The sequence below is a fragment of the Chinchilla lanigera genome, unplaced genomic scaffold (genome assembly GCF_000276665.1).
Source record: "Chinchilla lanigera isolate Chin_1 unplaced genomic scaffold, ChiLan1.0 scaffold00007, whole genome shotgun sequence".
Taxonomy (NCBI): Eukaryota; Metazoa; Chordata; class Mammalia; order Rodentia; family Chinchillidae; genus Chinchilla; species Chinchilla lanigera.
In genome coordinates, this window is record NW_004955408.1 from 34990197 (window position 1) to 35010271 (window position 20075).

At 35.6% G+C, this 20075-nt stretch overlaps 1 protein-coding gene across 1 annotated transcript in view; it reads right to left on the minus strand.

Annotated features, from left to right (window-relative positions):
• Positions 1-4348: 4348 nt before the first annotated feature.
• Positions 4349-20075, minus strand: part of Pggt1b (protein geranylgeranyltransferase type I, beta subunit) — a 54493-nt gene continuing 38766 nt past the window's right edge. Inside the window, exons 6-9 of the mRNA XM_005376520.2 lie at positions 18490-18535; positions 12964-13148; positions 8303-8411; positions 4349-5114 (exon numbers count right to left, since the gene is read on the minus strand). Of these exons, the coding sequence (XP_005376577.1) occupies positions 4933-5114; positions 8303-8411; positions 12964-13148; positions 18490-18535 (522 nt within the window). The 3' untranslated portion in view covers positions 4349-4932. The remainder of the gene's footprint in view (positions 5115-8302; positions 8412-12963; positions 13149-18489; positions 18536-20075) is intronic.

A 20075-nucleotide genomic window follows, 5' to 3' on the forward strand; every position in this document is an offset into this window, starting at 1 on the left:
AAATCATTAACACTTTCTTGACTGGCCTGTAATTTCTTTTGGTACAAAAATCTTTTTCAATCAATGCTATTATATTCATTTACAAAATAATATGGAGGTTCTTTCTTTTCTTAGAAATGTAAGGTTCCGGACTCTTTCTAGTCTCTAGAATCATTTGAGCAACAGTAGGATTATTTAATCTTAAAAGTTTGCTAGTATTTATAATGTGGGTCTGAAACTTTGTGGTTTTTTTTTGGGTAAAGGATCCTTTAGTGTTCATTTCTTCTATGGTAATTGGTTTGTTTTGACTTTCTGTAACTTTACATTTTGGCAATTTGAACTTTTCTTTAAAAAGTTAAAGTTCGATTTATTGTATAAAATTTCTCAAATTTTTGTTTTATGGTTACATCCCCCTTGTCATTTAAGTTTTTCTGGTTGTGCTTCCTCGTTCTGTTCCTACATAAATTAGCTCGCAGTCTGTCTACCTTACTGAGCTCCCACCCCACCAGTCCTACCTAAGAACCAGCTTTTGAATTTATGGCTCTACTGTTCTGATTTTTGAATAATTCTTTTAGCTTTGACCTGTGTTAATTCCTGGTTTTTTTTTTTTTTATTTTAAAGAGTAAAAAATATCAACAAAGACAAAAGCAAAACAACACAAAAACAATAAAAGTGATACAGAATTTCAAAACAAGATGATAGGAAATTAACAATGGTTGTTACATTACATATTGTTATCTTCAACAAAATTGCTCAGATTACCAGATGGAAGAACGCAAGACTGATCAAACACAGAGAATAAAAAACAATAATTAAAAAGCCCATTAGAAATCATACAGGGCTTCACTAAACAAGATGGTAGGAATTCAACAATGGTTGTTATATTGCGTATTGTCTTCAAATTAGTTGTTCAGATTACCAGATATAAGCAGACAAAATTGGTAAACAAAATTTAAGCATTAACTGTTCCTATCAGTTCTGTTTTTTGTTATTGTTCCATACTTTTTTAAGGTTCTTGATAGCACAATAAATTACTATTAATCTCCTATTGTAACTGCATTTTATTTTATTTTTTTTGGTTTTTGGTTTTTCTCCGGTACCAGGAACCGAACTCAAGACCTTGTGCTTGCCAGGCAGGCGCTTTGCCGCTGAGCTAAATCCCCAGCCCCTGTAACTGCATTTTGAAGTATTGTTTTCATCTGTCTTGTAGTCATGTCTCTCCAGTGCTTTGTCTACAGACATGCTGAGCTACTTATTTTCTTCTTATACTAACTTTGAATGAGAGTTGACGGCAATCCTGCTCATTCTTTAAAAGAGTGAAGATGGATTTTTCTGTGCTTTTAGCATCAAGGGATACCTCAGCTGTATCTCCAGATACTGTCTCTTCTAGTTTCATGATCTCGAGCTACCTTTTCTTTTGCACAGTGATTCTGTGATTACGCAGGTCCACATTTATGTATCTATTGGCCTTCCTTCCTAACATTTACCCTGACCATTTCTTTCTATCTTTTTTGCCTACTGTACCTGTGCTATGCAATCTGGATTCTACTTGTAGCAATGTCTCCCCAGTGCTGGGCTGTCTCACTAACTTCAAGAGGAATATAGTACAGTACAAGGCCCAGACCTTGTGCTGTCAGCTCTTACTGTGTAGCTTTAACCCTCACCCGCAGGTGGGAACCCTCCCCCCTTGCAGAAGCTGTGCTCAGCCTGGCCCACTGTCCTTTGCAGTGAGAAGCTGGGTAATACAGCTCTACAGTTTGCAGGCTTTACACACCAGCTGTCTTCTCTCCACTTCCACAAAGATGCAGAAATGATGGGCCATGGTTTGTTCTCATTTATTTGTAGTTTGAAAGTCATACTTTGTCAGCTAGTCCTAGTTATCCTATCTTTTTATAAGTAGATTAAAAAACTGTACTGCTATCATCTGCCCTGAGTTTAAACTCTGTGAAGACCTCTGTAGTAGAAAAGAGATCTTAAAATAACTTTGAGGATTATTCAGAAAGTATAATTAGGAATTTGCTGTATTTTAGATAGTATGCTAAATGTTTTGTATGTACTATCTCATTTAATCCTCCATCAACCTTGTGAATTGTTTTACTACTATTTTCCTCATAGGAAAACTGGTGTCCAAGCTGACACTGTTGAACTGGCATATATAGGACTTAAACCCAGGCCATCTGACTCCAGACCACCTCCTTCTTCAGTGTCTATTAACTACTTTCAGATCCAACAGTTACCAAACTAGGTACCATCATCAGCACCATCCCTTAAGACTTTCTTTTACTTATAAGTATTTAAGAATCTAACAAAAACCAAATACCTATTATAGGTCAAATCTAAAAACACTGTAGATGATAAACAGGTTAATAATAGCTTCTCCTGTTCTAAAGAAAATACTGCAAAGTGGGAAGGGGAGAAGTTCGAGAACAGGGAATAGAGTTATCTGAGATTCTGAATGTCTTTTCTTGCTATGTCACTACTGCTAAGAGCAGAGCATATATGTGGAATATTGCTTATAATTTATTAATAAATATTTTTCTTCTAAACAACTATTTAGAAAAAAGAATAGCTTTTCCCACAACTCATAAAGGCCTAATAATTTTTGGTCAATGTTTCTGTGAAACGTGAACATTCACTGGTCCATAAAGTTTCCCAAGGAACTCTGTCTCTCAAGTATATCAATTAAAACAATTCTATCATTAATATTCTCTTGCTATTAAATTACTCAAGGACTAAAAAATATGTAATAGTTTTATGAATTACTTCTGAGCTAGAATTATTTTCTTCTAACTTTCATTCATAAACATAGGTACTCTTATTATATTACCTTTTAATCTCAGAGGGTAACTTAGGAAAGATAATGTGGGCTTTATAAACTCTTAAAATCATTACACACATGCTATTTTAACTCTCAATATCTAAAAGATGACTTAGTTTGAGACACAGATGTAAAAATCTGTGCAAAGGTAACATGTCGCTAACCCTGCTTTTACCCCATCTTTGGAAGACTTGTTTGTAATAAAAAAAAAACCAAAAAAACTGGTGGTGCTGGGAACTGAACCCAGGGCCTCATACATGCGAGTTAAGTGCTCTATCACTGAGCTTCATCCCCGCCCTATTAACATTTTTTTAAATTAAAAAATAGTTGCCTTTGAAATTCAGTTTTAAAACTAAGCATGCCAATAACAAGCATTTTTTGAAAGTGTATACGAGATTTCCCTTGGGAAGAATGATTATTTTAGGATATTTTTCCTCTAATTTAGGAAGTAAATTTAAAATATTACAATACCTAAATAGTAATATTAATAACTTCTTTTTATACTGATATCTCTAAAATAATTCAACTTTGATTATTACCAAGACTAACTTAAACCCAGCTCCTTCATTTAGATCCCTTCTCCAGTGTAACACCAGACTCAAAGCTCTGAATGCCACCACGCAATGGGTATGATTCACTGGCAAGCTGGCTACTAGTGCAGTTTTTACACCATCTGCTTTGTGATGAGCTAGTTCACAGAAGCAAGGCCACAAAGCAAACCGGCAAGCAAAGTGAAACCCTGGTCCTTACCCTCTTAAAGGGTTACATTTTTTCTCACTGGTCCAGAAATACAAAAATATAAATGACTGTATATGGAGCTGTACCACTGAATTTACTTGAGTGGTTCTGTTTTTGTATTTACATGTTTTTACTTACTTGAAAAAAAATTATACAATTATTACAGGCTGAGTATCCCTTATTCAAAATGCTTGGGACCATTTCAGAAGTGTTTCAGATTTTGAATCTAAAATTTTAAAATATTTGCTTATACATAATACCCGTGGATGAGACCCAAGTCTAAATACAAAATGAATTCCTGTTCATTCATTACTTATACAAAGAGCTGAAGGCAATTTTCTATAATATTTTTAGAGTCCCTCTATTTTGATTGTGACATGAGGTCAAATATGGAATTTTCCACTTGTAGTGCCAAAGTTTGGATGTGGTCTTTTCAGATTTCGGAATTTTGTACTAGGGATACTTAACCCAACAGTCTGAAATTAGAGTGGCTGACAAAACAACTAGAAAGAAGAAAAAATCCAAATGGCTAAAAATAATTCGGTTATAAAAGTACAATTTATAGTATCACAAATCTCAGAAAAATAAACAAAAATACCAAATGTCTTTCCTTCTAGATAAGACTCACTTCTGTTTCCACAAAAGGCAACTAATGATTGAGATTTTACAAAGTTAACTGATATTCACCCTAGAAATGTCCAAATAAAGACATTCACACCATAAAACTTTCTCACTCTTAATATCACATACAATTACATTACTTCCCCGTTACATAAGAGTCCCTTAAAACAATCTCTCTAGAAAATTATCGTATTAGTTAAGCCTATTTATTCTTACTATGAAGTTATTACTTTCATTTATATAGGCCACATAAGTTTAATTGGCACACAAGAGTAAGACAAAATAAGCCATTCTTCTTTAAAAAAATTATAGGATCATTTGTTTTCAAAGAATAATCCTACATAATTCATTAAAGCAAATTTTTACCATCAGGAGTCAAGATTTTTAAATGATCTCTAAGTGCTCACCTGAAGATTATCAATGCTATATGAAGTGTAAACTTGTTTTCAAGATTTGTGTTCATTTTATAAGATACAATTTGTACTGAAGAGTTTTAAAAAAAGATAACCTACATATACAGTTTTGTTTTCCTCAAAGAACTTCTTAGAAATACAATATAAACATTTCTGAACCACAACAGAATCCACTGTGGTTCAAACTTGAAACCTAGTACAAAGGTCACTGGCTCCAGACCATATCAAGTGGTATCAGTATAAGCTTTGATTGTAACTCTATCCCTTAAAAAAACAGAGCACACTTGATTATACATGGCTTTGAACCTTGAGCTACAGTTATGCTACAAATCCCTACCACCCCCCAAACCCATCTAAAGTCGGTCATTTGGAGACACGGACAGTCTCTGAGCTTTGTGTAGAGTCCTTGGTTTCCCAGCTTTGATGGAGATCTCGAAGGCGTTCAGAAGTTCGTGTGCTTACATTGAGAGCAGGATGAACTTTACAAATCCCACTTTCTTCCATTAGTGACAGGCCACAGATCCCAAAATATGCATGCAAAGCATCTGAAAGAGGAGACATTTTTTCCCTTAAAATAGGCATTCTTACTTATGTATGCTATAAAATATTTTAGCTACCAGACCATTACTACATTAAAAATAAATGTAGAAAAATACTAAACACATTTTTGGAAATATTTATTTTCCCCAAGTCTTAAAACACTGCTTTTAAAAAAGATGATCAAAATTTAAAATATGATGAAATTATTATTAACAAACATCTGCCAGCTGAAGAGATGACGTTAGTGTTCACTTGAGGACAGAGAGGAAGAATAGTCATAAGGTAAAGTCTTCTCACTTTAGCAGGTTTTCCTTTTTGCTTACTACAGAATACAGAAACAAATGACTCTGCATTATTATTTTTTCCCTATAAGTGAAAATAAACCTAGCGCTGAACTTAAGGGGCAATACATCCCATCCTTCTACCCCTAACCTTATGATAGTTCCTAAACTATTATGTTAAATGAAAGGAGCAAAAATAACCCACCTTGAAATGCTGTGTTCATTTTAAAGTTCTCCTAGTTAAGATAATGTCAGCCATTCTAAAAATACTTGATCTGACGATAAAACAAACTCATATTCTATTAGGTTACAATAACAGTTCTTCTGTATTGGCCTCACTATAGCTTCCCATTTTCCATGGGCAGCAGCTCATGCGAGCGCTGGCTGCCTCAGAGCCTTACATAGACTTTGGAAGAGCCAAGAATTCGGCAGTTATGGGAACACTGAAAACAAGGCTTGGTAGCAGTTAACATTTGTTTCTATTTTTGAGCTAGCCAGCACGTATAACCTCAAGCACTATTAAAGTTCAAAAGATCTTACTAAGTCAAACGTTGTCAAAAAAGTTAATGCTTAAGACTTTTTCTGGCTTAGTTTTCTCTAATCTTTAGATTCCAAAATAAATTTGATTTCTTCTGTACAATTATATCATTTTATATAGCTATCCTACACTCACAAAGGGCACTATGCAACATGAAACTTTTATTTTTAGAAATTGGAAGCTTTCTGAGGAAATAATGCAATAGAAAGGACCATAATGTATGTTCAGAGTAACAAAAATAGGATCTTGTGTAAAATGAAAATCTCTCCAGATGAAGTTTTATTTTTCCTTACAAGGAATTTTATTGAAGCTAGAGACCAGAATTTATTTCAAATTTCAAGTTTTAAAAAATACCTCTGTACCTGTAGGTAGTGCTATATTAAAGTATTTTAGAAATATATCTTCATGTATAGTAAAATGTTACTCTTTTCAAATGTTTCTTTCATAAATGTGTATTAAAATCTCTGTGTCAAATCTATTTGATTTACTAGAACCAAGACTTAATTTTACAGAACATTATTAAAATGATTTTCTTAAAGACCCTGAGAATAGTTCTTTCCATATTAATTCAATTTATCACACAGAGACTTTCTATGCTTTCTAGTGTACAAGGTTCGAAGATGGTCTAATCTATCTGTGAAAACTGAGTATCCCATACAAACATTTACACAAATGTTAATGCTAGCCACTGATCTCTCCAGGAAAAAAACTTTTAAGAATTTGTTTTTGAAAATGCTGTTAGGAATACATGATACACTTTAAGTTTATACAAGGATACTTTCTTTTTTTTTTTTTGGTTTTTCTCCGGTACCAGGAGCCAAACTCACAACCTTGCACTTGCCAGGCAGGCGCTTTGCTGCTGAGCTAAATCCCCAGCCCCAAGAGATACTTTCTAAGAGATTGTAATTTCAATTATTTTTAAGATAGTACCATACATTGATTTTGAAAAACAGTAAAACCAAAATAACTTTCACCTTTCTTGAGGCATTTTAAGTGTGTATCGCTATGTATTATTTTAGAGCTATATACTGTACATACCAAAATTTAAAAACGTTTTGCTTTAGAAATTAATTTGTGAAAACATACTTTAGCTTATAACTGTGAAAGCATTCTCTTTTTTGTACAAAAGCATAAAAATACAGGTAAATACGAGTGGGAGAAAATATTCCTGCTCTCTGAAGTGCAAAAATATGATTTCATGAGCCCTTCAAATTTTGATTCAAGTACACATTCCATCCATAGCAGTGCTATGACAGGAAATGAGCTGAAGAGATAACCTTTTGTTTTTTGTTCTTTTTTTTTCTGTTTTTTTGAGACTGGATCTCGCTAATGCAGTTCAGGCTGGCCTTAGCTCACTTTGTAGCCTAGGCTGGTCTTGAAGTGCAACAATCCTCCTGCCCCAGCCTCCCAAGTGCTGGGATTACAGGCTTGCGCCACCATGCCCGGCCTGATGAGGTAACGATTTAGACTGAAAATAAAAACCATAACTCTATTGCAATGCTATAAAAACAATTATTCCTTATATTTGGTTTATATATTGATAGTAATTCTTTGACAACTTGCTAGCAAAAATATCAACACTATGAATTATTTTCATTCTTACACTGATTTTCATGGGAAAGTTATAAATGCATAGTTTAGACTGCTGAAACGGTAAGGCTGGTGAATAATGCTAGAGGTGGGAAAAGAGACAGACTGTGAGTGCCATTCACATTACTTCAATGTATTTGGTTCCTGAGCTTTGGACAGGAATGGTCTAAGTTCAGATATCAAGTATTCACCTAAAAACATTACCTGCATCTGCTGAAATCTAGAGAACAAGAACATGGGCGGTGAGGGACACCAGTACTCAGGATTTGACACATTTTTCAGTTAACGACTTCTGACATGAGTAAGAACTGGTTTCCTTCAGGATTGAGAGCAATTTTTTTCTACTTAGCTCCAATCACACCTAACAATTCTGAATGAGCCACACAATACCATCAGAAATGAAAAAGACACTGCTAAGAATGTGGGGAAATGCACGCCATACTAATACACCTTGATATTCAGCCTTTTCCTTTATAATGGTCATCACCCTAAATCTACCTCAAACTTACATAATTTATCTTTTAAAAAACATAGTATTTAACTGTACAAATATGGCAACATTTTCTACCATATACCCTTTCTGTCAAAGATGCTTGAAGAGGGGGCTGGGGATTTAGCTCAGCAGCAAAAGCGCCTGCCTGGCAAGCGCAAGGTCATGAGTTCGGTTCCCGGTACCGGAGAAAAACCAAAAAAAGAAAAAAAAAAAAAAAAGATGCTTGAAGATTTCAGGAAATGAAAGAAATGTTATTCTGAATTAATAAAGGAAATAAAAGGAAATAATTACCTGGATGACTGTCTGGCCATTTGGCAAAGCCTCCTACAAGGCGATCTTGAGTTGATAAGATGTAATTTCTGTTTTTCTCAAAGTTAGTGTACTGGAATATTTTCAGAAGCTGAAATGAAATAATTGACATAAAATGTTTACAGTGACATTGCCTTACATTTCAGATATGTATCATTTAGATATGTGTTCCTGTAGCTAAGGCCTCTCAGAGCAAATCTTTGGGGATTCCAACACTTACAATTCATCAGAATACTGTCTTTTTTTTTTTTTTCCAATCTTCTTGCCAAGTCTACCCTCCTTTCTTAATTCACTATTTTCTTTGGGCCCAGAAGGAACCTAAGCTCTTTGCAACACATTAAGCTAGATCAAAACACAATTTCTCCCATTAGCTCTCCAATAATGAATCAGTTAAAAGTTAAAAAACATTTTAACTTTTACTACAGGCTCTTAATGTATTTGTTACAAATTGGTAGCAACTGGAATTAAAAATATTTCAAAAAGAAGCAGGAAAAATTATTAACCAGAAGCTAGAGATAGGTTTATGTAAGGACAATGAGAACTTACAGTTCTTTAGTGATTTAGGACATGTATTTTATAGTCTTAGGATTGCATTAAGAAGCTGAAAAAAAAAAACTATGAAGGAAATGGAGTTGAGGGAAAAAAGAACTCAAGGAAGTTCTGTAGATACGGGGGCATAAAGTGTGCTAATGACTCAAATAGAGCCACAGGGAGATATTAGTGATTGGTGAATAAACATTACTCAACTCCCCCTTGAAACCCCAAAACACCGCAAGTTTAAAGGAAATTATGACACAAATGAATTTACCCCTTTATTTTAATTTAACTAACAGAGTGTAGGGAAAGAGACTCTGGGATCCTGATGTTAGGAACACTCCCCAACAAGCAGCACATGCATTGTCACATAAAAGGAGCAAGTATAATCTCAATGCTGTACTTCCTAGATCAAGTTTGTGAAGGGAGCTCACAAGGGCTAAACTGCAACGTGAGTTCAGGGCCCATCAGACTAGCTCTCTGGAGAAGGACACTGACTGTGGTCTCTACACCCACCCACGTTCTCAGTTCAAAGCAGCTAGATGGAAACTATACCCCCTTTCCTTTACTGCATTTAGGGATACCTTTTTTGGGGGTATATTACAGACAGCTAAGTTAAGTGGAAATATAGGCAGTCAGACAGGACTGGGCTCTCAAGGGAGTCAATGCAGAAGATGAGAACACTCTGGACCTGTGGCTGGAGGGGCATCTGAAGATAAAAATCACAATGGCCACATTTACATATTTCCCTAAGGGGTAAACGGAAGTTTGAGATTATTGGTATCACCCTTTTGAAATTTCCCTATGAATAAACCATTATCTCATTAGGGCTGGGCCTTCCACCTTCTAAGACTAAGACTACTAAAGACTAAGTATGATATTTAATATTTATACTGTCAATAAATGTTGACCACTGGTTTGTAAAATTTTAGAATTAACCTATAGGTAAAAAATAAGATTTGACTATTGTTACTAAACAAAGTAAGAATGTTACCTAGTGTGACATTATAAAAGTAAGCTTACAGATTTGAAAGGTAAAAGACTCAAGTTTCAGAACTAATAATAAAATAATCATTAACAATTTGATAGAAAAAAGGGAAAGTAAATCTTACTTTTTCATAGTTGGGAATCAAAGATATCTAGAAATTAACAAAGGTATCTAAAAATAGACAAAGATGTCCAGGGCTATGAAGTCAAGAAACTGGTATCATTCAAAGTTAAGGTAATGTCCACAAAAATGAAAATTAAAAAATGGTTAGAAGTGGTTGCCTTCAGGAGTGGTCAAATATTAAGACCGTATCAGTAAGATTCAAGGACTGACCAAACACAGGTTAAAAACAATCTGATCATTGAAAAGATATGACTTCACAATGATACTCACACGAAACCCCTCTAAAACCCAAAATTTCATTGGGAATCTTGAGCGGATGCTACATAACCAATTCACTGTGCTGAACACTACTAAAATTAGTGGAAGGAAAGGTCTCACTGCTCTTTTCTGTACAAACTATACCTCGGGGTAAGTAAAATTCTTTTTAAAGGAATGCGAATGAATAAATTTAGCAGTAATGATAGAATGTCACCATTTCTAATCCCTTAATGATATAAAGAATGATACTGGCTGGATCTTATATCATATAGTACAAAAATTAACTCAAGTCTAATCAAAGACCTAAACATCAACTATACAATTATACAACTATTAGAAGACAAACTTAGGGAAAGTCTTTATGACAATCATTTGGCAATTATTTCACAAATATCCTACCAAAAGCACAAGTAATAAAAGAAAAAATACATTAAATTGGGCTGCATCAAAACTAAAAATGTTTGTGCATCTAAGGACACCACAAACAGTTAAAAGGCAATTCAAGTAATAGAAGAAAAAAATTTCTAACCCATATACTAATAAGGGATTAATATTCATAATAAAGGATAACATCCACAATAAATGAATACAACGAAAAACTCCTAACATTCAACAAAACCTGATTTAAAAGGGGGCAAAAGACTGGAATAGACATTTCTCCCTAAAAGACATACAAGCGAACAACGAGCACATGAAAAGACACTCAAGTATCACTAATTACTGGGGAAATGCAAGTCACAACCACAGTGAGATACCCTTCAGACCACAAGGACAGCTACTTCATAAAGACAAAAAACAACCAGAAAAAAAACAAGTGTTGGTGCGATGTAAAGAAACTGGAACCCTTACACAGTGGCAGGAACGTAAAGGGTGCAATTGTTGTGGAAAGTGCAGCAGTTCTTCAGAAAGTTAAAGATAAGACTCTATAAAGTTAAAGGTAATGACAAGCAATTTTACGTCTGGGTACGTAAGTCTTTTTTGGACAAAAAACAAGAACTTGAACACGTATGGTGCACCATGTGCATCGCACCATTGTTCACAAGAGCCAGGAGGTAGAAACAACTCCAGTGACCACTAACAGAGGTATGAACAAGAAAAAGGTGGTATTGTACATGAAGTAGAATCTTATTTAGCCACAGAATGATATATTTTGGTATGTATTACAATATGGATGAACCCTGAAAACAAGCTAAGTGCAGTACTGTAGACAGAGAAGGATAAATACTTCATGATTCCGCTTATACAAAGTACCTCGATAGGCAAACAAAGAGTAGCGCAGAGGTTAGTTACTGGGGGTAGGCGGGGTGGCGGTGGGGGCGGTGGGAAGTTAACATTAATCTGGTATTGAACTTATGTGGGGGATGATGAAAAACTTCATATAAACTGTGGAGGTGATTATACAACACTGTGAATCCAATAAGTATCACTGCACATGTTATGCTTATTTTACTACAATAAAAGAAAAAGTAAAAAAAAAAAGCTGATGGGAACTTTATAATGAAAAAAATCATGTTAATTCTGGAGCCCTTTGATCAAAAGGAGAGATAACCAGATATTATGTGCTTCTTGATATGATTCATCATCACTGACTGGATGTTTAATGGTTAAGAAATTATGACTAATTTTTTAGATGTGATACTAAGGTTATATATACACATTCATATATGTTTGTATCCATGTATATTTATACATATACATATATATATACACACACACACACACATATATATATATATATACAAATTTCTAAGTGACCAGATAGGGCTCAAATTTATAGTCCTTCTGCTTTAGTCTCCTAGAGTGCCGGGATTACAGGTATGTGTGCGCTACCATGTCCAATTTAAGGTTCTGTCTTTAAAAAGTTAATTTCATTTAGAGATTACCTTGAAGAATTCTAGATAATATAAAAACTGTATCTAGAATTTGCCTTAAAATAACACAATGAATAGGAGGAAGTACTTAAGAGTATGGATAAGGCTCTGAGACGGTAAGTATCGAGACGGGCTAATGCATATATGGGAGTCATTGCACCACTCTCCCTACTTGTGAATGTAGACATTTTCTGTAACGACAGAGAAATCAGTACGCTGAGAAGTGGCACCAGAAGTACGGAGAAACAGGAGGCTGCTGCTACCATTTTAAGTCATTCTCTTGTTTGAATTTGTTTCAACCATATGTATGAGTCTCCTTTATGAGAGAAAATAAAGACATCACAGAAAATGAATGTAAATTTTTGTTAGATGTTAGAATATATGAATTATATGATATTTCTTAAAGGTAAAAAATATTTTTAAGATAGCTTGTGGTATTACTGGCTCAATGACTTTATGAAGTTAGCATATTTTAATACCTTTTAAGGTATTAAAGATAGAAGAAAATTTGGACTATTCAGACAAAAAGATTAAAAAGCTTAGTTTTTCAAGAAATGACCCACTGGCTATTTCTTAAGATTAATAACTTCTCATAAAATCCTTACAGGTATCACTTTCAGTTGGATCCCTGTATTACACGGACAACTAGTCATCTGTAATAAGAGGCTTTTTACGATATTAGATGTATAAGAAAGTAGGCATATAACAAGTTGTACGTTTGAGTTTCGCAAGAAAATTTTAATTAGTGCAACAGACAAAATTTAGTAGCCCATTGCTAACAATGTTTAATGCACACTACAAAGACCAAACCATTAGCAGAACTTGTATGACCACAGAGTACAGGTTCCTCATTTTATTGTTTCTCTTACCTTGAGAGTTGCTCCCACCCAGAAAGAGTAACAGGTGTCCACTGGCTTGTTAGGTCTTCCATGATAACCATTCTGTTGCCTCATTATACACCATCTCTTTATCCTGTTTAGCTCTTTTTCTGAAAAAACTTCTTCTAGCTTACCCATCAGGCATAGTGATGCAATGCCACAGAAGGTGGAGCCTCCTGTTAATCAAAACCACACAATGCTATAAACTTCACCTTAGATGCCTACACAAACAGTACGAAATGCTTGGGAAAAAAGTGGTTAAATAATCGTAAAACACAATGAAACAATTTAAACAGTAATTTTGAAATAATTAGTAAACACTGAAATCTTCAATGCTAATCTGTTGACAGATTTTAAAATAATTTAAAGCTAGAAAAAACATTTTATTCGTGAAGAAAGGACTTGGAACCGATTTAAAGAACTTGTTCAAAATTATATGGTTAATAAGAGATTTGAAACCAAATTCTAGGACTACTAAGTCCCTGTCTAGGACACAGTCACGTGACTCTGACTTTAAGTGCCTTAAAAGATAGCACAGGTGGCCCCTTCTATTTGTGAGCTCTGCAACTATGGATGTCATCAAATGAGGATCAAAAATATTTGCAGAAAAGTGGAGTACAGTGTTTGGTTCAGGGACGTTTCATTTGCAAACAACTTGGTTCACAACAGAAGCATTTAGCAAAATTGTTTTTGTTTGCAAAATGTGCAAAATTTGCATTGGGTGACAAACATGACCGTAGCCATCTTTCCCACATAAACACAAATATGGCCATCTTTTCTGAAACCATGGAACAAATTAAGCTAGTAAACCAAGGTATCCCTGCATACTGAACAGACATTTTTCCTGTCATTATTTCCTAAACAATACAATGTAACAACTATTTACACAGCATTTACATTGTTGATTTCATAATCTATAGATGATTTAAAGTATATGGGAGGATGTACATAGGTTACTTGCAGATACTACACCACTGTATGTGAGACTTGAGCATTTACGTTTGTAGAGGTCCATGTGTAGAATGAATAACAACAGGTATACTGAGGGCACACTATTTTACTCAGGAAATGAAAAGTCAGTATTTTTCTATAAAAGAAATGACACTTTCCACTGGCACTCTCTGTTGATAACATCAAACAATTTGAAAAATACTTGTATTTCCAATTTACTATAGATTTATCTGGTGTTATGACTTACATGAGATCTAAGCCCAAAGCCTCATGTGCTCTTGGGTGGGGCTTTTCAGAGGTGGCTGGATCATGGGTGTGTGATGCTGGGATTGAGGGTGTGTGGTATCCAGATTAGCCTCCCAATGGGATCAGCACAGCTCCAGGTGTGGCTGAAGGGATTTACTGAAGAGCGAAGCCACACGCTCGGCGAGGGTGGCACCACTCAACAGGCCCATAGTCCTGATGGACTACAAAAGGAAGAAAGAACAGCAGGCTTGCTGCTTTCTGCCTGTCCTGTACGGAGTGCTTCTCTGCAATGCCCCTTTGCCATGCCACCTGCCGTGGAGCCAGTTTGCTGGACTGAAGCTGCCATAAACTGTGATCCAAAATAAACCTCTCTTCCTTTAAATGGTGGGTGGCAGGTGTTTTTGTCTCAGCAACAAGAAAGTAACCAAGACCTCTAGGGATTTTTATTAATCTCAGCATTTTAAATGGGTTATTTCTAATATGTCTCATCTTCCAATTTTCCTTCTGATGTGACAAGTGGTGCATGGGAAAGTGACCTCCCTCTAAAAATTCACAGCAGCTATCATACTTAATGTGTTCCTTCAGTGAGAATTATTTAATCTTTAGAATTCTTGAGTGAACTAAAACAGAAAAGTAAAGCAAATTTATCACAACCTTTTAGAAAAACTTCTATTCAGAAACTATCAATTGTATTTTCTTGTCAATGATTCACTAGTTTCATTATTTTTTTCTTCTTGTTTTCTGAGACGAGACTACTCACTATGTAGTCCAGGCTGGCCTTGAACTCAGAGTAATCCTTCTGCCTCAGGCTTCCATGTGCTGGGAGTACAGGTCTGCGCCACCACACCTGGCATAACTCAGTAGTTTCAATTTCTCTTTCACGATGGCTATGACTTCAGGTATTATTGTATCATTAAACACAATGTCTCTAATTGACATTATGTATTTAAGTATTACCCTTTAAACTCCTTGTTAGGGTTCTTGAAAGCAAACGGGTACAATTCAAACTGAAAACACTCTTTACTTTGCGTGTTACCATCTTTTGAAAGTGGTTATTCCAAAAGTAAGTCTGGGCTTTGAGTAGTCAGAAACAACATAGCACAGTCTATGCTTTAAGCTAAAATTAATTTGCCAACAGTTAAAAACCTACTGCCTCTCAAGAATCTGGCTTTATACAAAATGCTAGAAGAATGTTAAAGGCAGACATAAAAGCAGAAAAAAATCTAGAACATCTTGACAAGTAAGACCGTAAGAGTTGGGTATGGTGGCACACACTTGTAACCCCAGCATTCTGGGAAGCTGAAGCAGGAGGATCACAAGTTTGAGCCCAACCTGGGCAATTTAGCAACTTTGGATTCAGACCCTTAAAAGTCAAATTGTGTTTATTATGCTTTAGCTGAAGAATATCTGAAGAAAACTTTAAGGCACATAACAGTAAGAAAATATTATAGCACACAAAAAATCAATAGTAAGAGAAAGATTTCCATGTAAATAATTAAATCTGTCACTTAAGTGATACACTGTAGTTCAATGGAGAATCAACATACATAGAGTACCTCAGTGAGACAATACCACAGCAAGGAGGGACCACAGGGATTCTCTGGGTTCTTCCAATGCAAGGTAAAGGTGGGTTCCCACTCTTAGTTCTGACAGCTATGTTCCATTTATATATTATCAGAATAACAGCTGCAAGTTAATTTATCAGCCCTGTAAGATTTTACAGCTCAATTTTAAGCATTCATTCTCTTAGTATTTACACCTGAGAGAAACTATCTCCTCTGAGGTGTACTTTAAGGTAGTCAATAATCATACTGCTAGAGGTGAAGAAGAAAACTAAACGAACAGACATGGAAATAAGTACATTATTTTGCACTTCACATAAAAAAGGTGAAATAATTTCAAGGGAACTGAATATTCAGATGAAATTAAGGTCAAAGCTTCAATATTCCTGTTCTGGATTAAAAAGTAGAGATATTTAAAAAGGATCATGGAATAAAATTAAATTATCTAAACTTTTATATTGTAAATCTTGAGAGGAAAAAGTTTTATCTCTAGCAAAATAGGAAAATCCAATTCTTTAAGACACATTAACATTTTATCCTAAAATTGTTCTGCTACAGAAATATCACTGGGATAAAGCAAATCACATTTGATGTTCATGGCCTAGAAGGTTACAACACGCCCACTCAGTTTTTCTGAGAAATTTGCTATTGGCTAAGCAACAGCTGGAAAAGTTCAACATACCATTTTTGTTGTTCTTATCTCTGTTTACCAGATCATCTCTTGCTAGACTGTAAGATGATCATGTCTGATTCTTCCCTTATTATTCCACATACGCTGTATGTTGCAGTGGTTCCATTAATATGTGATTTATTAGTTTCCTTGTATTTCATTTTGCATCCCCAGATTGGAAAGTTAAATTTGAAATATTTCTGTCACAGTTTGACAGTGATGTAATTTTTTGTGTGCTTTTCTTCCTAATTCCCTAATCTAAACATTCTTAATATATTGTTTGTTTGGTTTTGGTTGTTCTTCCCCTTCCTCTAATTTAGGTATTCTTTTCCAACTGTTGCTTAACCCAGAGACCATTTGTCGGAAAAGCTCATTCAGCCAGAGGCTGAGATGGTGAGCACTGGATTCTGCCTTCTCAGAAAGTTTTAGAGCCATCAGATTTTATCTGACAACTACAACTACATCCCTCTTGACCATGGACCATGGGGATGACCCATGACATAATCTCTACTGAAACCAGTCAAGGCTCGGATGCACCTGGACATACATTTCTTAAGTGAGAAATTGCTCAAGTTGTTTTACAGCAAAAGCCTCTGGAAATTTATTCAAGGGCAATTTTAAGCTAATAAAAAATGGATATGCACAGAAAAAACCAGCAGCCAGTCAATGACCTTCTGACATTATAAGCTCAAAATCACTTGGGCAGAACATAATTTACCTAGAAAAGAAATAACGTGACCTAGGAAGAGACATAATGACCATGTTTACCTGCTTCAAAGTACCCCAAAACTTTCTCTTTTCATCATCTAGTCAGTGTGCAGCTTCTCCCTTCCTATAAACCCCTGATACCAAATCTCTGGCAGGGAGGCAATCTGAGTTTATAGCCACTAAGCCTCCTACTTCCCTGACAGTGACCATACAATAAAGCGCACTCTCTCCTTTTTTTTCAGTTTGGTGCTGTAGTATTAGCTTCTATGCACACAAGGCAGTGAGCCCTTGCTTGGAATCTCTGTCAAAAGCTCCCCTCCACCCAATCTCATTTAACTCAGGCACATAAAAGAATGCACCGTCACATTCCACTGTGGTTTCAGAGGAAAACCCAAATCCATCTTCTTCTATCCCTTAGGGATACACACTCTACAAATGTCCCACCTGAGGGAAAGAGTGAAGATGTGAGAGGAGACATCTGATAGGACGAAGTCCCCGGGATACACAAAGAATACACAGAATGTTAAAAATGTATTTTTATACAGGTTTTACAGTTTACAAATCACTTTGTGCTCTATTTCTTCTAATTTTAAAGAAAGACAATTATTTCTAATCTGAGGATGAGGAAACACTGGAGCCAAGGTAACACAGCTGGGCTTGTGGCCAAGCACCAAACAATGATCTGCTGCGTCACGCTAGCGAACACGGAGACAGCAAACACGCAAACATAACCCGCTCTGCTGAAGAGGAAACTGCAGTTCATCAGAAAGCCTACAAGAGCCAGGCTTGTTCTTTAAGGAGAATGGAAGCTTATTTATTTCCGAACGGAAACTTCAACCCTGAGTTAAGGCTTCAGATGTGCTAACAAACTTAACGGCTATTATCTCACTGTTCTGATTCTGCCAAAAGTGAAGAAAAACATAAGGGCGGAGACTGTTAGTGTTCGTACTGACCATCAGTTAAGTAGCAAATGTTTTATGAGTATCATTAAGGATAATTATATTAAGGAAGATAAAAATTTTCATCTCTTCTTGAATTTGATTCACATTTAAGCCTGCATCTCTCTTAGTTAGCCTTTTAGTGTTATGCAAAGAAAATAACCTGCTGTTTTCTAACAATGGCTTAAGAAATAATCACAAGATATTTTCATGTGTCTAACACTTGAATAGACTACTAAAAATATTGTACGAACATGCTGGCTTGAATAACCTCTTAATGAGGCTTCAAATAGGTACCAAAGTATCAAAAGACAGAAAAAGGAAAGTAACAAGATAATATACTTGCACTAGGGGCTGAGACAAACTTCAGAGATCTATATAATGAAGAGACCACGATGTTTAGGAGACTACAGAAACACCATATTTATTTAAGATGTCTTACCATGAGATTCAAGTCCAGCTCCCTGTGCCAGCCCATTGTCATAGGACTGAAAAAGAAAAGTTCTGTTTAGTTTAATAAGAAATAGTAAGTTGCCACTGTGTTCATTTTTGTCTCTTATTTTTCATTTATATCTTCAAAAACACACATTTTTCTCCAAGGAGAAGTAGAACCAGTCACTTTCAAAACACCTGATCTTGTCTTCTCTGCTAACTACACACACTTGCAACATTCTGAGAGCAGACTGCTTTTTAGGACCTTTTTAGGACCTCCATAACTGATCTCTACCAGGTTAAAAGCTTTGACCCTTACTCCTCCCCCATTTCCAAGTATACATAAACTGAATAAAAATGTGAGTATTCTATAGTCATAAAACTTTATAATCATGAAACAAAGCTATTTTGAGACAGTTTTGGTTTTCTAAGAGTAATAGTCCCTGTCTAAATTTCAGTCTCCTCACATATCCTCCAAAATCAAAGCCGAAAAAGAAGACACAATCAAGCTTCAGACTACTTGAGCATGGGAAAAGAGGCATTAAATCCCACTAAACTATCTTTCACATCGCTGGTGTACATTTGCAGAGAGCAAAAGTGATTTGTGAAACATTATGAGTAAGAAAGAGGAGGGGAAGTCAGTGCGGTGGCATATGACTGCAATACCAGCACACCAAGAGGCTGAGGCAAGAGGACCTCAAGTTTGAGCCCAGCCTGGGCAACTGAATGACTTAGATCCTGGAAGGAAGGAATGAAGGAAGGAAGGGAGGGAGGGAGGAAGGAAAGAAGGGAAGGGAGTTTGGGGGGAATGGGTAAAGAAGCCAATGAGCATGTCTGAGATTGACTTAAAATCATGGTCTAAAATAGAAAGCACACCCTAAGAGTGAAATTACAGGTAGGCCTTGCTCCAATATGTATGAATTTCAAGTACTGTGGTTAAAACAATGGTATAAAAAATGATTCCAACTGTATTACCCACAATAATATTAACTGTGTGCAACTGCATAAAGTGCAACTTCTATAGTCCACAATCATCACATAAAATAATAGACATGCGTCTTAATGAAGACCAACGACATCCTCCTTTGCAGAGTCTGTAGTTAATGTACATGCTACTTAGTTCAGACACAGAGCAAAGGATGTGGCTGTGCCAGCTCTATCTCGCAGCGATAAACTCACATGTAAAGAAATAAAAAGCACTAAGTGAAAATGACATCAGAGTTACTGAAGAAATAACTATATGGAACTGTTGACAATTCCAGACATACAGCTGGATGAAAAAGTAAAGGTGAAGTATCTACATGAGCAAGGGAAGGAGCTGAGGTGTAAGACAAAGATGTTCTAGAGAAGTGCTGCTGGCACAACACTCCACGTAACAGGAATTCTGAGGATGCTTCATTACACTGCAAACACAAAGGAGAAAATGTTAAGAACTGATTAAACTTAGAAGCAATTATGGTCTTTAGAAATGATGGCTGCTCCACACAGTAACTTACAGAACAACAGGAAGCCAAAACACTGTTCAAAGCAAACAATTTCTCAATTTCTTTTTACATTTAAAATTATAGTGCATCTTTTGGGGTCTTCGGACCGGCG